Source organism: Lupinus angustifolius, chromosome LG04 (assembly GCF_001865875.1).
Source record: "Lupinus angustifolius cultivar Tanjil chromosome LG04, LupAngTanjil_v1.0, whole genome shotgun sequence".
Taxonomy (NCBI): Eukaryota; Viridiplantae; Streptophyta; class Magnoliopsida; order Fabales; family Fabaceae; genus Lupinus; species Lupinus angustifolius.
Window position 1 is genome coordinate 509,809 of NC_032012.1, and position 22,843 is coordinate 532,651.

General features: G+C 29.7%; 3 protein-coding genes across 3 annotated transcripts; 2 read left to right on the plus strand and 1 right to left on the minus strand.

Annotated features, from left to right (window-relative positions):
• Positions 1,477-8,230, plus strand: LOC109344964 (L-ascorbate oxidase-like). Its single transcript, XM_019583698.1, has 5 exons — positions 1,477-1,778; positions 1,925-2,017; positions 2,639-2,851; positions 5,664-5,858; positions 7,150-8,230. Exons 1-5 carry the CDS (start codon positions 1,518-1,520, stop codon positions 8,107-8,109), a joined length of 1,722 nt encoding a protein of 573 aa, XP_019439243.1. The 5' UTR covers positions 1,477-1,517; the 3' UTR covers positions 8,110-8,230.
• Positions 11,207-11,839, plus strand: LOC109344524 (auxin-binding protein ABP19b-like). Its single transcript, XM_019583287.1, has one exon. It carries the CDS (start codon positions 11,207-11,209, stop codon positions 11,837-11,839), a length of 633 nt encoding a protein of 210 aa, XP_019438832.1.
• LOC109344525 (germin-like protein subfamily 3 member 1) lies at positions 18,112-18,744 on the minus strand. The gene has a single exon (XM_019583288.1). It carries the CDS (start codon positions 18,742-18,744, stop codon positions 18,112-18,114), a length of 633 nt encoding a protein of 210 aa, XP_019438833.1.

The following is a 22,843-nucleotide window of genomic DNA, read 5'->3' on the forward strand; positions in this document are numbered from 1 at the left end:
AGAATGTGTCATTCATCTATAATACCTAAGTGCATGGACTTATTTAAAATCTGAAGTTGTTTGATTATTTTACTTATTAAAAAGGGAAGAATAATTTTTATTTTTATTGCATGTGACAAGATAACATCTTGCTTTTATGTATTCATGAGTAATAGGAAATCAAAACTATATAATTTTTTGGTAGAAAATATTTTGTTGATTTGATTTATTTTGTTAAAGTAGATATGTTTGGGGCGAAAACTTAATATCTCATTTTTTCAATATTGAAGAGTTTTTATATTTATTATAAGAAGTGACTTAATGATTGTTGATTTATTAGTTGTCCATCAATTTTAAGAAACTTAAGTTTACTCTATATCCTAATCCCATTATACTTTAAAATTGTGGCAAATGTGAGTTTAAGTGATAGAAGGGAACTACATTATTTTAAGTTTTTCATGAGAAGGAAAGTAGAGTAAAAAAGTCAACAATAAATAATGTAATTTTTATTAGCAAACAAAATGATTTATTATTTATTATTATTAGTATTATTTTTACTTGAGTCAATCTATTATTATTGTTATCGTTAGTAAATTAGTAAATTATAATAATAATAATAATTGTCTAATAATTATTATTGTTACCGTTAGTAAATTGTATATTCTATTAAAATAAAATAATGAGGAACAAAAATTGACCCGAGAGTGGAAATCCAAGTCCGAAGTCAAAGACTGGCTTAGGGAGTGGTGGTGGTAAACATGAGGCATGGAAGTAGGGATAAATATCAACATTTACCTCTCATTTTTTAATTTGAGAAATGTGACTTTATTTAATTTTTTATTTTTGAAATTATTTATTAAATAATTAAAAAAATTATGATTTTGTTTCATTTAAAAAAATCAATTTTGGGCTTTTTTGACCAGAAAAAATTGATTATTTACAAACCTAATTATATAAAATTACACTCATATTACACAATTAATATGCATTTATGCAGAATTTTCTTCCTTTTTAGCACAAAATTAGAATGTTATCAAAAGATATTTAAAATGGTAAATATTTTTTTTAATATTTAAAAAATGTTGATATTCTAAATATTTTTTTAATATTTTATAAATTCACATAAACTTGCATATAAGTAAGATGTGTCCTCCTATTTGTCAAGTCAATGTTATTTATTTTTTGGATACAAGAATAAAAAATGCTAAATATAGAAACTTAAAATTTAAATCAGAAAAAAATTAAGTGTTATAAAACTCGGCTTGAACCGGCCGTCCGATCGGTTCAACCGTGAACTGGACATCTAACCAGTTCGAGTCTCTCATCTATGGAAACAACTTTATTATGGACATATAATTTTATTTTTAAAGAAAGAAGGACCTCTCACTCTTTTCCAAAAAAATTGCTAATCCTTTCATATAAAAAATCTAACCCTCACCCTCTTCTCTATATATAAGTTCACAAATCATTCACTTCATTTGTACCTTAATAGCTTCTTCATTTAATAAAGCCCTTGCTCCTAGTTAAGGCTATTAAAAATGAGCCTTAACATTTTTTTTGTTTGTTCTATATGGCTTTGTTTGTTTCATTATTCAATAGGAGCAAGGGTAAGACACTACAATTTTGATGTGGAATACATGATTTATAAACCAGATGGTTCAGAACATGTTGTGATGGGAATCAATGGCCAATTTCCTGGTCCAACTATTAGAGCTGAAGTTGGAGACACTCTTGATATTGCACTCACTAATAAGCTTCACACTGAAGGAACTGTTATTCATTGGCATGGAATTAGACAGGTTTTTATTAATTTTATTCATTAGTAATATAATCATTACTCGATTCTACGAAAAAAGACTCGACTCGATATATAACTGAACTGATTAAGTCAAGAGTTCGATTCTTGTTATATTGTTCTAATAGTTCTAGATTTAAATGTGTGCAGCTTGGAACTCCTTGGGCTGATGGAACTGCGGCAATCTCACAGTGTGCAATAAACCCAGGGGAAACATTCCATTACAGATTCATAGTTGACAAGGTAATTTTACATTACTACCCTTTTTTTTTCCTTTTTTTCTTCTATTTTTTTGAGTAAAAATGGTATTTGAACAACCACATGAGTATTTTTTTTGGCACAAATTTTGATTAGTGTCTTATAAAATATAAACTTATGGGTTGGGGTTATACATATGTAACACCGGACAAAGATCATTTGTTTTTAAAGTTGTCTTATTTTCTATCTCTGATCAATTAAATATTACCATTTAAATAATAAAAAAGGTAAATTTTTCATATTATTTGTAAAATGTGATGGGTTATGAAAAAGGAATGGGACACATATAGGCCGTTCATAGGTGCTAATAGAGACCCATGATGCTCTTTTGTTCATTTAGAGCATATAGTTGATAGTTAATTATTTAGAATCGGAGAATAAAATATATTCTGGTATAAGAAGATAATTTATCTCTTTCAGTTACTAAAATCATGATATGTATTCTATTTAATCAGTTTCTATAAAAAATACTTCTGAAACTAAACAAAATAGTACATATGTCATACTTTTATTAACTGAAAAAAATAAATTATCTCCTGATACGAGACTATCAATATTTAGGGTTTAGGGCTAATGAATTAATGGGTTTTTACTTTTATTGTGTAGCCTGGCACATATTTCTACCATGGCCACTATGGTATGCAAAGAGCAGCAGGGTTGTATGGTTCACTAATTGTGGATTTACCAAAGGGACAAAGTGAGTCATTTCATTATGATGGTGAATTCAATTTGCTTCTAAGTGATTTCTATCACACAAGTTCACATGAACAAGAAGTTGGACTCTCTTCCAAACCAATGAGATGGATTGGTGAGCCTCAGGTACATTATTCAAAATATATATACCTTGAATTTCTATTTATGTTACATTTATTTTACAAATTGTGGGTATATGAGTTCTCTATAGGATGAGTAGGATACCATTTTATTTGCTCACCAAATTTGATCCGATCTTAATTAGATTTATATTCGATCGACCAAATTTAGGTTGAAAAATTAGTCCCTATGATTGGGTGAGGAATAAGTTATATTTATCTTATGCTCACCTTTAATTTATATTTATATGTGCTTATTGGGTAAATATATTTTTCTTGGGGGCAATGGTTGCAACATCTATGTATCATGCATTATAATATGATAATGTTTTATCAAAGTTTTTTTGAATTGATTGTATTAGTTATTTAGGATACTCTTATTCAAATTATTTAAAATAACAACACTATATAATTTTATATGTCATATTTTTTTAATATTTTCATCATATATACATATGTAAATGATACATAAGTATTTGCATGAATATTATTTTATGTATTAAATTAAGTATCCACAAGAATAAATAATATCAAAAATATTTCATATAAAAAAAAGAGGGAAAATGAATTATATTAATTAGATATTGAGTTTAGGTTCATAAGTTAAGTCAATTAACATTCAAAAACAGTTAAGTATTTTAATATAAGATCCGATCTAGGTTTAAAAATTAATTGAATCATATTGCTTGGTTCAATCGACACATGCTCATCTGAATTTATAAAATAAAAAACAAAATTATTTATTTTAAATATTTTCCAATAAATTCTATAAGAAATTCCTTACTTGTAACTTTCCCAAGCGACAAATAAATCAAATAGTGTTCCATGTTCAATATTTAATATAATACTTCATAAAAGTAAAAGGAGAACAAATAGTGTTTCCATGTTCAATATTTAAATTAAAAATATCATTCTTTCCATAATTGCAACTCATTTATCTTTCTTTATCTTTTTAATTCACCATCAATTATTGGTAAGACTTGTGTCGCTTACACTTTAATTTATGTAAGCTACTTTCCATTTTTAATTTGCCATTTGAATTAAGAAAAAAATGTATACACTGACAATGTATGAGTTTTATACAATATCATCACATCATTCACCATTAATATTTAATTATTATTAACTTTTAAAAATAAATATTCTAAATGAATGATAGATGATGAAGCGCATATGTATAAACGTTTATACCGAAAATCGATAGATTTTATACTCTTTGAATTATACATCCACATGCATCAGCATTATTACTATTTGAGACAGTTCATAGTGCTACTCTTAACTTTTTCAAGTTCCTGTACATGCGCATGTGAGCTGAAATAAAATTAAAAATAGAAATGTGAATATTTTGCACAGAATGGTCCAAATTCCAGATCTAAATCAACCCTAATTCCAATAAATAACTTTAAAAAGTTAGCGCGTGGGGCTCATTTCCCCAAATTGGACTTTTTAATTAGTATAGTGGAACTTTCATGTTCCCTCTTTTTGTCGTAAGTTTCTCTCTTTTTATCATCACATTTCATAAGTATGCATGACAAAAAACTCATAATGTAGATCCCATTTAAAATACCCACAACGGTTACCTGAAAAATAGCTAGAGGTAGAAAATAGTATTATAATACGTGCCCATTATAAAAAAATATTTAAATATATATATTTAAATTTAAATACTTGTTGGGTATGCATATATATCAATACGAATACACGTAAATAGTACAAGTATGGATACACAAAATCATTACCCATGCCCATTTCGTCCTATTGGCATACCTATTAACAAGACAATGTATTAATAGAGTTAAGGTTTAGATTAAAATGTGGTTCATCAACTTGGATTATGGATGATAATAACTAGATGATGCATGTAGTGATTACTTATGCTTATACTCGTACTATATATTTTGTTAAATTTATATTGTATTTCTACGATTTATTATAAAATAATAATAAAATAAATAATATGTACTTATAAAATAAAATAAAAAGTATTATATATGTAGTATTTATTTAAAAATAAATTTATAGTATCGTGACCATCTTTTCCATCTATAAGCAAGTACCCATTACAGCTATTTTTGTGGGATGAGTATTTTTGAAATTCCTAACTTAGATCCTCTGTTACAAGTAAAATTGTTGTGTTATATGATAATTAGAAAACGATTAATTCTATATAAATGATTGATTATAAAAAAAAAGTATGTAATTGCTTGCATCATAAATTAAGGTATAAAATTTTGCATTATCATCATATCATTTTTTTTCTTCAGATATAAATCTTTTGTCTGTTTGATTTAGTACAATGTTAAAACATATCTCACAATCTACCGAAATACATTTTCTGATGAGAAAAATTTGTATAAAAATATATAGACACCTAATATTTAAATATCTATACTTTCTTTCCTCCTTTTCTCTAATACATTCTTTTCTCTAATTTTTTCCTTCAAACAATCAGATATAATATGTTTTTCCACTAAAAAGTTATCATATAAAGTTTGTTGACCTCACTTTCCTTATCTATATTATTATTGATAAAAAAATGGTTTGAATAAAAGAATGTATGAATAATTAACAATTTTACACCAAATTTCTTGCACAATTTTGATAATTGATATTGCAAGAAAAAACACGCAAATAGAGAGACTATTTTCACGATTTAAATTAGTAATCTATTGACCATTAAGCAATAACTTTAATTCTGCATCGAGATTATGCTCTCATAAAGAAATATGATTTTTTTTTCTTGATTTTGTTTGCTAGCCTTTGAGAATGGACATCTTTATCTTTTTCTAACCTTGCACACATTTTCCACTTTTCAGACAATCCTAATCAATGGAAGAGGACAATTCAATTGTTCCCTAGCAGCTAAATTCAGCAACACTACCCTACCCCAGTGCCAATTGAAAGGTGGTGAAGAATGGGCACCTCAGATTCTTCATGTGGAACCAAACAAGACCTATAGGATCAGAATTGCTAGTACCACTTCTTTAGCTTCCCTCAACTTGGCCATTTCAGTAAGTTATTTTTAGAGTAAATACTCATTTTAGTCTCTCATATTTTTTTGATCTTATCAATTTAGTTCTTCAAAAAAAGAAAAGACCTAAATGGTCTTCAAATTTTTAAATGTAGGTCAAATTAGTTATTTTTAACATGTTTTATATTACTTGATAGAGATTAATTTGACCCCAAAAATGACTAATTTAACATTTTTGGGATCATTTTAGATCTTTTCATTTTTAAATAACTAAACTGATAAGATCGAAAAATATAAGGGACTTACCCCTCTTTTTTTTATTATGACATGACCCACCATCACTAGAGCATGCTGCACACTTCACTATCTCTCACTTTTTTTTGTCTTACTTTTAAACTTTAATGGTGCATTTTGATATGTCTAGATATAGTGCATGACATTCATGAATGGTTCTAATTGGCCTTTACACATAATATCCATAATGCATCTTAGTGACCATTACCTCTCATCAGAATAGATATTATACTGCGACTCAAATAACAACAATTGTTATTACGAGAAATAAGAATAATTAATATAAATTATTGAATATTATTTTAAGAGTGAAGATTAAAAGATAAAGATACATAACAATCATGTAATAAATAATAAGGCTCGGATTTATTGTTCTTACTTGAATAATTCCCGTATATATATTTGTAAGGTAGGGCTAGTAGATCTCAATTGTTAATAAGACATATCTAAAAGTGCTAGCTGTAGATAGAGAGGAAAAAGACAATGGAGTAGTAAGTAAATTATTAAAGCTAGCAAAATTATGACTGATAGATAGGCCAAGAAAACGGTAGAATCAAGCACGTGAAAGACTTGGACCATGTCCAGTACCCAATATCTATATGATAGGATTGTCTCCTGTAACCGAGAATATACTAGATAAAATTATGACACGTAGCAAAAAGAATCTTTTAACGATCATGATTTCATGCTATTTACAATAATTTTTTAAAATATTTCATCTTCATATTCGAGTATCGGAGAGAAGTTAAACTCTAGAGTGACCATATTTTAAGTGTTCATTTTTTAGTATTGCTGTTTTGGTGGCACTGTTTAGTCACCCTCTCATTTCATTGCAACAAAATATTCACTAACCATTTAACTTTTAATTCATGTCTTTTTGTTAGATTAGATGTAGAAATAATATAAATGTTTCTTGCATGAACTACATTATTTGTATAATAAAATTAAAAAAAAACCCTAGTTTATTATTTTATTTTCTCTCTCTTCAGCCAACATAATTGATTAACTAACAAATAATATTATTTTTTATTATCTAGAATCACAAACTAATTGTGGTGGAAGCTGATGGAAACTATGTTCAACCATTTGCTGTTGATGACATAGACATTTACTCTGGTGAGAGCTATTCAGTTCTTATCAAAACAGATCAAGACCCAAAGAAAAATTATTGGCTTTCAATTGGTGTTAGAGGAAGAAAACCTAACACACCACAAGGGTTAACAATTCTAAACTACAAAACAATTTCAGCCTCAATTTTCCCATCTTCACCTCCTCCAATCACTCCTTTATGGAATGATTTTGAACATAGCAAAACATTCACCAAGAAAATTATTGCCAAAATGGGTACCCCACAACCTCCTAAGAATTTCAACCGTAGAATTCTACTCCTAAACACACAAAATAGTTTCAATGGGTTCACCAAATGGTCCATAAATAATGTTTCATTAACATTGCCAACAACACCTTATTTGGGTTCAATTAAGTTTAAGCTTAACAATTCTTTTGACACAAATCCTCCACCAGAGAAATTCCCTAGTGATTATGATATTTTTAAGCCTCCAGTGAACCCTAACACAAATATTGGTAATGGGGTTTATATGTTTCAATTAGGTGAAGTTATTGATGTGATACTTCAAAATGCTAACCAATTAAGTGGTGTTGGTAGTGAGATTCACCCTTGGCATTTGCATGGACATGATTTTTGGGTTTTGGGGTATGGAGAAGGGAAATTCAAACAAGGTGATGAGAAGAAATTCAACTTAACACATGCACCATTGAGGAACACAGCAGTTATATTTCCATATGGTTGGACTGCCCTAAGGTTTAGGGCAGATAACCCTGGAGTTTGGGCCTTCCATTGCCACATTGAACCTCATTTGCATATGGGAATGGGTGTTGTTTTTGCTGAGGGTGTACACAAAGTTAAGAATATACCTACACAAGCTCTATCTTGTGGCATTACTGGGAAAATGTTCTTCAAACCTGGACACTACTAAATATTAGAGACTCATTGTGTTTACCCTTAGGGTTTTTAAGATCATTACCTTTCTTTCTTTCTTCTATCTCATTGTGTTGTGTTATATATTATGCATTGTTTTCCCTTGTAGAGTTGAGTATGCAATTTCTTCTTTTTTTGTGTATTTTATTTTTGTTGTAATTGTGTAACTCGTTAATTTATGAGAAAATTGTGGAATGGAGGATTATGTTAAGATTACCCTTCTTTTTACAGCCTAATAAGACACCATAGATTTCTATAATTTTGGTTTGGCAAAATCATCTCTTATACTTAATAAATTAATATCATAAATAGATAGCAATTAAGTTTAGCAAAACTCGCTCAACGAAATAGAGGGATCAAGTTTAGTAAAAATCGTTGAGCGAGACGGAAGATCTCGCTCAGCAAAACAATACTCGATCAAGGAGAGTGGTCAAAAAGGCCAATCTGAGTTACTTGGCAGCCTTGCTGCGCAAGAATCACCTTGCAGCCAGAAAACCCAAGTTCACAATAGTTAAAAGGAGGTTTAAAAATCAACATAGCAATGTTGAATGTAGAAATTACCTTAGCTAATAACTTTATTCATGTATTCTCGTTTTAAATTTTATTATTATGAGTTGTGGTAGTATTTTTCTGTTTTCGTTCTAAAAGTTGCATTGAGATCATTATCTTGAACTATTTTTAATAAAATTGACATTCATTTTTGTTTATTAATGACGTACTAGGATAATATTCAAACCTAAGTTTAATTTGTTTACTAATGACATGGTAGGATAATATTCAAACCTAAGTTTAATTCTTATCCAGTAAACAACAAGTAAAAATAGACAACTATAAACACTCAATTTTGTACGACATATGTAAAATATTGAAAAATAATTTTATTACAAAAAATATATAATTTTTTTCAATGCATCTAAACCAATTAATTATGGACGGTTTCATTCAAATTGAATTCGTCGGTTTGGTTTGAATTCAAGAAATTAATTTACATTTTCGGTTTTAATTTCAAAATCAATTAGCAGTTGTTTTTATTAATTTCATATTTATTGTGGTGGTTAAAAAAATTCAATAAAGAAGAGCAATAAACCTCCCTTCCATTTTCACATTCTTAACTTCATCATTCTCTATGCAACAATAACAAAAATGGCTACATTAATATCTACCAATTTTTTTTTAGTTGAAGAAATTACCTTACGGTTTCGGATTTAATTTCAAAAGTCATTTAGCAGTATTTTTATTAAATTCGATTTATTGTGGTGGTTACAAAAATGAATAAAGAAGAACACGAAAACCTCCCTCCCATTTTTACATTTTTTATTTCATTATTCTCTGCACAACAATAAAAAAAATGGCTCAGGTAATACCCAATAAATCCTTTTTCACTTCCCTCTCTTACCCCACCATTGTATACATACTGAATTTGTTGTCCTGAAGTATGTACTTAAGTACGTTTGCTATCTATCAAATTATGTGATATCAATTAAAAAATTAAGTATTTATTATTTTTTTCTAGTTTTACTTCATTGTTATTGCTTCGAAATAGATTTAGGACATACTTTGAGACCTAATATCTTTGTCCCCACATACACACTCCTCAAACATTGCAATAGCCTTCAACTTGTGCTTCCATACATGGATGGATTTGAAGGTAAAAATAGCATTTTGAAGGATCTAGAATCATATGACCTTGTCCAAGTGATCTCATTGGTCCAACAACTTTTAACCCAAAGTGAACCTAGTGGTAGATCATTTCCCCTTCACAAATAAAGGTCAAAGCCTTGGGTGGATTAAACACCCATGTTTACTTTTGGCACCCGTAGGTAACTTCCCTATTTGTTCTTTTTTTTCTTATGCACATTCCATTTTAATTGAATGAGTAAATACTAATATAAATATTTCATAATTTATTTTCTCCTAATTAATCTAAATATTAAGAAAAAATTTATCCTTTTAAGATGGGTATGATGCGGACACGAATGATGCTGCCTCATTGATGAAATTGATAATAATTAATCAATCTAGTGTGATTGTTGCTGAGTAATAGAGTGCATGACATTTAAATTGCCTTTTGGTTCCAAAAACTTTGCTTTAGACTCATCTTGAGTATGTTTTCTCTTGTGTGGGTTTGAGAAGAGTTGATTAATTTTTTAATAAAAGGAACATCATGAGATTCATGAGTGAAATTATGATAATCATTGAGTAACAAAAGCATTTAAGAATGTGGTTATTGGTTGAGTAATTAAAAAATTGAAGGATAATAATAAAGAGAATATAATTGTAGACCAGAGAGATTTTAAACCCGCCAAAACCAAACAATTCTGAAAATAAAAAATTTCAATATTCAATACGCAAATATGGAAATGATTGAAAATGACGTTAAATTTATTTTCAAATATTAAAAAGTCAACTAATGAATTTATTAAAACGCACGTTTATTGTTTGAATTATAAGCAATATTAAATCCTTAAAGATAGATAGTTTTTTTGGAAATGAAATTATCAAACATAAATGTTTACTGGTCAGAAAATTATTATACTAAGGTCTAAGGATATTTCATTAAGGATAATAAAAAGAGTATAATAGTCAATCATTAGAGAGAGATTTTAAACCCGCCAAAAAAATAAACAATTTTGGAAAAAAAAGTTTTCAATATTGAATATATGGAATTGAATTTTTTGTATTGCCAATTGTATTCTTTCACTTTTTTGGTTAAGGAACTAATCCCTCTCGAGGATTGTGGCTGCCCCTCCCAACAAGTGTCACTCCTAGGAATGGAACGCTTGATCATGTAGATCCAGTGTGACCTTACACCACTAGATCATCGCTTTATTGCTAAACATGGAATTGGTTGAAAATGACGTTGAATTTATTTTCAAATATTAAAAACACAACTAATGAATTTATTCAAAACGCACGTTTATGGTTTGAATTATAAGCAATATGAAATTCTTAAAGATAGATAGTTCTTAAATTGTAGGGTTTAGGGTTTAGTTTGTGGGTTATTTCCATAATTTGCTCTCATGTGACAATATAAATATGCATATTATCTTACACAAAATGCACAACTCAATATACATAATCATTTTACATTCCCAATGACTCCTATTTTTTTCCTCTTAGCTTTTCTTATATCTACCATCAATTCCCATGTTGCTGCCATAGACTTTTGTGTAGCAGACCTAAAGGGTGCACAAACCTCTGTAGGGTATCCATGCAAGTTACCTAAAGATGTAACAGTGGAGGACTTTGTGTTTTCTAATTTCACAGTTGGAACCCCAAACCAATTCAATTTCTCACTCACTCCTGCAATTGTTGATAATTTCCCAGCATTGAATGGACTTGGATTGTCGATGGCGCGGGTCGAATTAGAGGAAGGTGCTATAATCCCAATGCACACTCATGTTGATGCTACTGAGGTAGTAATAGCGGGTTCGGGTTTAGGTAAATACACTACTGGATTTATAACATCTGATAATGTCGTTTACATTAAGACATTAGTAGAAGGAGATATTTTCGTCATACCAAAAGGGTTGTTGCATTTTGGATTTAATGCTGGAGAGGGAAAAGCTTCTGGCATGGCTGTTTTTAGTAGTGAAAAACCTAGTGTCCAAATCGTTGATCTTGCACTATTTGGCAATGATTTGGATTCTGCTATAGTGGAAAAGACTACATTCCTTGATGCTGAACAAGTAAAGAAGCTTAAGGATCTTTTTAAGGGGAGTGGATAGGTTTAATTTATAATTTTAATTTTATCAAATTCTATGAATAAAAGTGTTGAGTATTATTTTTTTGGTTATGTCCACATTATAAAAATAAAATGAAGTTGTATCACGATTGTTGAAATGATGAAATTAGGAAAAGAAGTAAAACATCACGACCCTTCCTCAGTTCTTAAATAATTACTTTTTATTAGTATATTTGTTTATAAGTAAGAGTTTTAAAAATAAAAGTGATTTTTCATGACCATTCAAAAGATGGTTGGAGGGAAAAAATGAAACATCACGACCCTTCAAAATATGATTTGTTGAAACAAAGTGAATCCTCATGACCTATTCTCTATCCTTATAACATTCTTTTTAAAAGAAAATAATTTTAAAGAACATAAGTGATGTGTTATGATTGTTCAAAAGATATTTCATGGAAAAATGTAAATACTCATAATCTTAATATCATCTTTAATGTAATTTATTACAATAAAATTAATCATTTATTTTTAATAAATACAAAGATCCATATTACCTATTTTTTCGTTATTAATTATTCATTTATAATAAATATTTTATTTCATTCTCCATTATGAAGAATTCTTATGTTAGTTGTTGATAATAGCAAAAAAGATTATATTTTAAATTATTACTTAAATATTAAATATTAATCAATGGTTAAAAGAAAAAAATACTAAACACAAAAGTTTACAAAAACTAATAATCACTAAATTAAGAAATGAGAACTAAAGATAGAAACTTTACAATTGAAAAAGTTCGAGGAAGTTGTCATGGTCTACTTCAGTCCATCCAACAAAATCTGACAAAGGCACTGATGACATAGGCATAGTGGTTGTGACAAAACGATTGTTTCTTAAAGTTACTATCTATATAAGAGAATCACCTCCTAATCATATGAGAAAGCCGAATCGAAAGAGAATTTGGGGAATCTAAATATTAAAAAAAAGACAAATGGAAAAATAAAAAATTGAAATTGCAATTGAAAGGGAAAACTGACAATGAGACTAAGAAAAGGACATTATCATGATTTGTAGAGAGCTAGAATTGTCTAAATATTAGAAAAGGAGGAAAGAGAAAAAAATTTGAAATGAATGAAACAATAGATTTGCACTTGAAAGGGGAAAGTGGGAATGAGAATGATGGAATCTAAATATTAGAAAAAGAGAAATGAAGAAAAAATAAAAATAAAAATAAATGTTACAATATAAACTACAATTGAAAGGGAAAGGTGGGAATGAGAGAAGAGCATGATCTATAGAGAGTTGAAATTGTCTAAATATTAAAAAAAAAAGATAAAAATATAAAAAAGCAAAAATTAAAATGAATGAAATGATAGGATAACACATGAGTAAAAGAAGGAAGTGGTGGAAGCACAATGCCAATTTAGCAAAAGGATAACACATATCAAATAGAGTATCCATTTTTGTTTTTTCACCAGCCTTTTCAATTTATATAGGATAAAGACCCGAGGAACACAATCAAAAGGTAGGGATTGACATGTTCCGAGAGACATAAGCAATGATTGATCACGAGTTTGGTAGCATGGACAATGAAGCCAAGGTGGAAGTCTACGAACTAATGTGATGTGAGACATTGATGACTACACAACTCTTGTTCTCTATATTATGGATTGCTACACATCATTTTAGATAAAGAACTAGGAGTATTCTCGTGCATTTGCACGGACCCCTTCGTGTTGGCTTTGAGAAATATTTTTAATATTTATAGTTAAATGAAAGATCTAAGTTATTAGTTAATATAGACATGTATCAGTTTAATATTACAATATAAATATTAAAGTTGCATCACTTGTATTAGTTGAATTAACAAATAGTCATGCAAGTCAAAATAATTATAATATAAAAGTATGAAATAAATGTGAATCAACAATTTGAAGTGATAAATCTTAACAGCATAAATAACATTGTTGTTATTGAATCTCAATAGATTAAACTTCAATTCGTCATTGCATCCAAAATATTTGTTTCTGCATAATTGTTTTTAATTCATTACATGTGGATGACGTGATATTTCCTTGATGATGATGTGTCAACAAATCTCTGCTAGGGTTTGTTAGTCTCCACACTTCTTGGATAATCATGAAATTCTTAAGCCAAGATCCTGTTGTTCCTTGGGATTTTCTTGCTAACCTCAACTCTTGTTTGGATTCTCACTCTCTTCCTCCAAAGGCAATGCAAGCAACGAGTAAGAAATCTTTTGCTAGCGTGGTAAAAAACAGTTGTGATGTCTCTATATCCTAGCTCCACCAACCCTGCATTAAAGGGGAGGCTATAGCCATAAAGATTCCTGAAGAGGAATACCGAGCTGGCCTTATACGATGTCAATCACATCTTCATGGTAGAGTCATATTATCAAAGGGGGATTCGCCTTTGAAGTTCTTGGAGCTCAAAACAAAGCTTTCTTCGTTATGGAGCATGATAGGTAAATGGAATATGAACTCATTGGGAAGGGGTTTCTATGATTTTGCCTTCTCTTTGGTTGAGGATATGCGCTTTATTTGTGTGGTGAGATCCTGGAACCTAAAACCAGGTGTCTTGAGGCTTTCTCTTTGGTCATTTGACTTCAATCCCAATCTTCAAAAACTATTGTATTCTCAGTGTTGGATTAAGATTTGGGGCCTGCCTCAGGAATATTGGAGTGCAAAAATCTTGCTCTTTATCGCTGGGGGTGTGGGAACTCCAATATCATTGGATGAGGGAACTTCCAATAGATCGTTTGAGCATTTTGCTCGAATTTTGGTGGATATTGACCTGAAGAGTAATATGCCAAACCAAATTCTAGTAGAAAGAGAAGGCTTTGCTTTTTTTGTGACAAGACATCTTGTACAGGACATCTTCTATCAAGGTGCAGAAAAGGTAAAATTAATGTGGAGGGGGAGCCTTCAAAGCAAACAGTTCGCAAACTTGTTAATGGTGGGAAAGCACAAAAGGAAAAGGCTTCTGCTGATATAATAATCAATCTGCAAATTGATCATGGGGAGGAGTTAAATTTAGCTAACATAGAGCGCATTACTGAATGCACATATATTGTTCCTTTATGCAAAATTAATAAGAACATAGCAAGGAACAAGTATGCAAAATATTAGTTCCAGATTCACATTAAAACATATTGAAACATAAAAGAGAAAAGGATAGAAAAGATTGCGCAAGGATTTTATCCTGGTTCATTTTGCTGTCCACTACAAAACTACATCCAGTCCTCCCCTCTGATTTGAGAGATTTTCCTTCTTCACTATGAAACACAATGTACGTTACATACATGCTTCCAAATACAAAACTTGAGCGCTCCCTTCTTGGAACCCAAAGAACTTCGTCACCCTTGGTTTGACCTTTCCCAAAACCGCCTCCCAAGAAAACCTTTCTTATGCGATTTGACCCCAGCCAATGTATCGCTCTTTATCCCAAAACCTCCAAGTCTTTGTGTGATGAACACCTTACCTAACCGTAGCTAGGATTTTCCCAATCCTTTAACAATGCTTGGAGTTATGAATGAGTACTTAATACTCGGATATTACAATGAAAATCAAAGTCTAAGACCTAAGCAAGAACTCACAAGACGTATTAGTCTAATATTAATGTTCATGCATGAGGTTTCTGAAAATATGCCATCAAAAATATCTATCTCTTTTTCTTTCAAGAAAACACAAGAATATGCAAGAAAGCTTTTCAAAGAATCATGCAATGTGAGTATGAAATCTAAAGCCTTAGCATGATCTAAACTTTATCCTAATTCAACACTTTCTTAATAGATTCTAACAATAATGATCTATATCTCTTTCTCTATGTGTTTCTCTCTTTTTCTTCCTTATTCGTTTATACAATTAAGCCAGTATTTATACAAGACAGAATTTGGCTCTTAAAAACGGTTTTTTAGTTATGCTGTTGAAATAGTAGAAAAACATACATGTTAATTGATTAAGTTATAGGGTTAATCGATTAACCAATGTATTTTTAATACATGATTAAATGGTAAACTACTTAAATGATATATGCTCATGCAATACATGATTTCCAAAATATAATACCTTTAATGCATAAAATCAATGTATATAAATGCATGACCTACTTATCATATATTTCTAGATGATGTCTCATTTTAGTAGATTAATTACTTTATAAAGTCTTGTAGGTTTACCTAACCTAGACTCAATATCTATGACAAGCATCTTAGACTTCTAAAAAGATAATAAAGAATTATAACATAAGTCTAATAAGACACCACTTGAGCCTTCGGCATGTTGATTGTTGAGTCATCTTCAAGCTTTAGCTAATTCCTTGTCTTCATCAAAACATAGGCAATCCTTGCTAATGCAATCCTTGACGTTTTGCACTCTCATACAGTAAATATTTCAGAAAAGTATAGATTATGTAAGTGAATTATATATTGTGAATTATGAGTTTCAATGCCTTTATATAGACTTTCCAATTACCAAAACACCTCTATGAAAAGATAGGAATTGATTTGAATGAAATCATTTCGTTTGGGTTGAAAATTGTGTAGTTTGAATCTAAAAACTAGTGCAATAGCTCTCAGTAATCGATTACCTAATCCATGTAATCGATTATCTAAACACTTTGTCCAACTGAGAAATTGATTTTCATAAGTTGTAATCGATTACTCAAAAGGTGTAATCGATTACCCAACTATTTTGTCCAACAAAGTAATTGTTAACTGTGTTGTATAATCGGTTACTCAAAAGGTGTAATCGATTACCCTGATCAATTTTTGTTGGATAACTTGTTTCTCGCTCATGTAACCTGTTACTTAGTCACAGTAATCTATTACTTAGATATGGTAACCTATTACATAATATTTGAAAATTGTTTTCATTTATACTTGTGTTTATCAATTTTCTTTTTAAAATACTTTTGAGCATTACTACTAATTGTACATTTAGAGTATAAGGATAGAAGTTCCTAAAGACTTAGATTCTAAGTTCTTGAAGCTTTGTCTTCATTGTTTTCATAAATATTCTTCATTTTCTTCTTTTATGTGATGTTGGTGTCTTCATCAAAATCGTATCAAGGTCAGGAGCCAGATCTTCTTCACAATCTACTCCCGAACTTATAACTCTCCTTTAGTGACCATGATTCTAGAATTGGGCATATATGAGGTTTTATGTGTTTTGTGTGCAAAAACATTGTGCTGATTCCCAACCATTTAGAATAGTGTGAACTTTTCCTTATCAATCCTCTTAAGTCGTGAAATTGGTGGTATTGTAATATTGGATTGTGACACTTACCGACCCCACTGGGGATTTTGTTTAAGAGCGTCAGGCTTAGAACTTAGAATCGTTGATTACAAGGACCATAATACTCATCCACCTTGTTTGATTTCTTTTAATTAGTATAATTGTATTTTCTTCTTCATATATGTAATCTCACTTACAAAAAAATTATATATATATATATTCGCTTCTTTTGGGTTGGTTTTTATTTTAAACATTTTTGCTTTCTTACCACCACAAACAACACAATACCCTTGTGTATTGGCAGACACATTTTCCATATACTTGCGTATTAAAGATACTTTATTAATCGGATGGATATTCTATTTATCAGTCATGATCCTTGTGCCATCTGTAGTATTCGTATGATGGATCACTCAAATTGTAACTGGTATTGTGAGTTAACAGTTAAATTAAGTCTTTTGTTTCTAACTCGTGAAATTTGGATAAAAATTCTGATTATTCTATGAAATGACTAAAATGTCCCATGTTGGGGAAAACAATATATTATGTTTACAATATATTATGTCTTTTTCTTCTATATATAAAGACAAGTAAAGTATGAGATATGAGATATTATATATCTCATATCTTAAGTCGTGACTCCAAACCATTTAGATTAGTGTGAAATTTTCCTTATCAATTCTCTTAAGTCGTGAAATTGGTGGTATTGTAATATTGGATCGTGACACCTACCGATCCCCACTATCCCCACTGGGGATTTTGTTTAAGAGCGTCAGGTCTAGAATCGTTGATTACAAGGACCATAATACTCATCCAATGGGGTTTTGACTGGTTTTAATACTTGACCATTTCAACATTTGTACCGTACCGGTTAGAAGACCGGTTCACCGATTTTTCGGTTGAACCGGCCGATACAGTACAGTTTTTACATCATTCGATATTAGGGATGTAGTAAATTTAATTTGAAGTTAGTTTGAAAATGTTGACCCAAGTTATAATGCTAGGCACTTTTATTGATAGAATTTGATAATAATAAAATTACAATTGATTACAAAATCAAAACCTAGCCACTACCCTTGAAAAGAGCCTTAAGCTTCTTCACTTGTGCAGCATCAAGGAAGGTAGTTTTTTCTACTATGCTAGAATCCAATTTATTTCCAAATAGTGCAAGATCAAGGACTTGGATGCTAGGCTTCTCACTACTAAAAACGGCCAAGCCTGATGCTTTTCCCTTTCCAGTATTAATTCCAAAATGCAACAACCCTTTTGGTATGACAAAAATATCACCCTCTGATAATGTTTTAGTATAAACGACATTATCGGATGTTATAAATCCAGTAGTGTATTTAGCCGGACCCGAACCCGCTATTACTACCTCGGTAGCATCAGGATGAGCGTGCATTGGGACCGTAGCACCTTCCTCTAATTCGACCTTCGCGAAGGAGAAGCCGAGTCCATTCAATGCTGGGAAATTATCAACAATTGCAGGAGTAAATGAGAAGTTGAATTGGTTTGGTGCTCCATTTGTGAAATTAGAAAACACAAAGTCATTTACTGTTACATCTTTAGGTAACTTGCATGGATACCCTACAGAGGTTTGTGCACCCTTTAGGTCTGCTACACAAAAGTCTATGGCAGCAACATGGGAATTGATGGTAGATATAAGAAAAGCTAAGAGGAAAAAAATAGGAGTCATTGGGAATGTATGATAAAATGATTGAGTATATTGAGTTGTGTATTTTGTATAAGAGAATATGCATATTTATATTGTCACATGAGAGAAAATTATGGAAATAAACAAAAAATTATGATAAGACTAAAATATAGTTTTGATCCCTCAAATTTCTCAATTGTTCGATTTTGGAACGTTTAATTTTTATGTACTATTTTCATCCTACAATTTATGTGAATGTAAAAAAAATAGTCATCCTCTTTAATTTTCATCCGAACCCTAACATTGTTTCCTATATGGTGGATGTTGTCTCACGTAGTATTACATGTATCATTCTGACGTGACACCAAGAATTATAAATTGTAATTTTTGTCCATCTGTATAGAATTTGTCCCCTAATTTTTTATATGCACTTTTAATCCTCTAAATTATAAGATTATGGAAGAATAATTTTCCTTTCAATGTATCATATAAAAATCTAATAACTTATAAAATGATAACCTCATCTTCTTGAAATGAATTTGAAATATATGTTGTCATGTGAATGTTAACGTCAAACCAATGAATGCTCATAAAGATGAAGACCAACAACAAAAGAATGGGAGAATAGTATCATGTTGAACACAAAATCTTAATTCTTATCTCTTTTCTAATTTTTATTAATTGATTTATTTATATTTATATTTTTATTTTGGTAATTAGAGACATTTCTATAAATGTCAGATTTTATTAATATAATAATATAGTAGAAGATAAGGATCAAAGTGGTATTTTTTAAATCTACAAGACACATAGAATGATACATTAAATGCATCTACCACGTATTTTATATTCAAAATGAGATATCATTTCATAAGTTATTAGATTGTGAGTATTTATATTAAGTGTATTGAAAGGAGGGTTATTCTTGCACAATCATATATGTCAAGATGAAAAGTACACATAAAAATAAAGGGAACCAATTCTGCATAAATAAAAAATATTAAGGAACAAAATTGCACTTTATAATTATAGATGTTACATAAGAATAACGCATATAATGCAACGTTGGACAATATCCGTCAAATAGAAAACAATGTTAAAGTTTTTGATAGAGGATTAATGGAATAACTATTTTTGTAAATTGGAAGTCAAAAAGCACACAAAAAAGTAACTAAAAGTACACAAAAAAGTAACTTAAAGTACACAAAAAAGTAACTAAAATCGCACAAATTAGAAACATGAGGGACGAAAACTACATTTCGACTTATTTAAAGTAGGTGAACTTATTAAAACTCTAATATAATCAAGTAGTAAACTGATGCATCTCTTTATCTTCTTTAAAGAAAAAAAATATTTTTTTCTCAAGAAGTATAACAATTGTGTTGATTTCATGATGTTCTTTACTATTATCTATTAAAAGTGTGGAGAATGCTTTGGTTTGCTTGGATAAGGAACTAATCTTTTTCGTAGTACGTATGTGTCCTCCCAATAAATATCGCTCTCAAAAATTGAAACATCGACCATGAGAATCTAGTAGAGCCTTACACCACTAGTTCTCTTCTTTTGTTTCTATTAATGTATTATCTTTATCTTTTGTAAATTGGTGTATAAATCCAAAACTTTGTATACAACTTTGCTCTACAAAGTTAACCGCTTGATCTCTTTTGTATTGGGTGGGCACCTCTTGTACTCGTTTTAATACAATTTTCCTTTATAAAAAAAACTATATAATAAAAAAAAATTCTTCAAGTCACATGTCATTTTCTTATCACTTTTTTCCTTCCATTGTTAGGGTTTGGATTAAAGATTAACAAAAGAACTATTTTTGTGCAATCTTGTAAATTGGATGACTAAAATCACACATAAAAATAATAAGAGTGACTAAAATTGCAGAATTTAAGTAGTAGGTGCAATTATTCAAACTCTAATATGATAATATAGCCAATAAAATCGTGTTATATTTAATTATTTTTTACAAAAATATTTCTAAAACAACAAAACAATACACATATAATACTTTTACTAGTTCGAGGAGATAAGTTATTTTTATTATATGTAAAACCCTCTTTATCAATATATTCTCTGGTTGTATTTATTTACATGACATTCATTGCGTTTTTCACCGATATATTCTTTCCTTCTATATTTTTCTTACTACCATTGATAATCTTCACCTTTTTGGGCAAAGAACTAATTTCTTTTGGAGTTCGTGGTTGTCTCTCTTAACAAATATTGCTCTCAATAATCGAACTTTTGACCTTGAAAATCTAGTAGTGCCTTACACTAGGTGTGGCAATTGGATGAGTTTGGATGAATTTGGATACGGATCCTAATGGATGGATAGAAAACTATTCATCAATCCATATAAATCCATTACATCACATTTTTAAATTATTCAATTCATCCATATTCAATGATTCCAATCCATCCATTATATCCATGTATCCATTTTAATGGATTGGATGGATGAATATCCAACCCACTTTTTTTTTAACTTGAACAAAACATTTTTAATAAAGCAATTTGAAGAAGAAAAATTCTTTTAAAAATTTTCACATCACTGATTTGTTGATTTGTATGCTTCAAACATGTTGATATTTAAAATTCAATACATCATATTCAAGCACTATGCAGTAGTAGAAACGTCAAATAGCAATGTTCAATCCAATTCAACAAAAAAATGTGAAATTTTGGAACACACAGTAAAGCATTCTCTTTTATTTATTGTTTATCCTAAATCTAAAGGATGATATATGGTTAGTGGCTGCTTCCATAGGGAATGTCATTCCCTTTTACTTGGTCTTCTTCAAGTTCAGCTTAAGGATATTCATTTATTCAAGTTTTGAGGATGGGTTTGGAGTAGGCTACTATATGTACTAAACCCGAATTTAAATCCGAAATTTAATATCGGGTAAAATCCTAACCCTAAATTTAATATCAGATAAAATTTGAACCCTGTAACAATAGATTTAACCCATCAAATTCGGATTGGATTTGAGTGGGTATCCACAAGTTCGATTTTTGTTCTTATCCCTAAAAACGACACTATTAGGCTCAAATTTATTAGAAATCTTATCGAGCACAATATATAAACTAATCCCTCTATATTTTCATTTATAAGTTACATTTTGAAGGATTATTTTCCAAAAGTATAAGTCCCTATACTTCCTTGGCAATATTAAACAGTTTAAACCAAATATATATTTAATGTTTCTACTCTATACCAAATATGCTCCAATAATGTTTCCACTTAATAATTGTTCCTAGGCAGTACTAAATAATTTATACTACATATACTTCACAATGATCATCTTATGTGTATATGATATTTTTTTTTTGGACAATCCTAACCATATTTGTGTCTGGTGTTATATTTGTGCATCGTTATAGGAAGACAAATATAAGGATGCATAAATATTTACTTTAATATTATAATTAAGTCAGATTGTCCTCATTTTGTTTTCTCAAAATATAATGCATTAACAATGTAAAATTTTATATTATTTCATTACATTATCTATCATTCATTTGAATTACCTTTTTTAAAGAGTCATTCATTGATAATTAAATATAGATAGTGAATGATATAATAACAGTGTATAATACATTTCTTTTCCTCAAGATATGTGTTTTCTATGAATTGCTCAAACTTTCCCTATTGTCAATTAATTTGTTGATATTCTAACCAGGGTGAATTGGTCATTTCGTTATGTTGCCTGAAAATGATAAGGTTGATGTTTAAACAACTATAGTTTTTTTTTAAAAAGGTAAAATTTATTAATAAAATAAAGGAAAGATTACATAAGTAAACCAATTTTCAATACTTTTCAAATTAGTAAACTACTATTTGATAAAATAAATGAATTGTATCACTAATGGCAAAAAAAGAAATTAATTAGATCTAGAAGGCATAAGTAAAATACATTAGGTCAAAAGGCTGATGGTAGTCTTTTGGTTAAAGACATTAGACTCTTTAACCTATACTATTAGGGAAATGGAGTAAGAAAAAGTGAGAGGGATTCTTTGGTGTTGGATCTTGGAGTCTAAAAATGGGAGATGGAGTCTCAATAGTCTATGGTCAACTCTCTTATTCCTCAGGAAAAAAAGATCATTATAACGAAGGTATAGCAGACTCAAACTA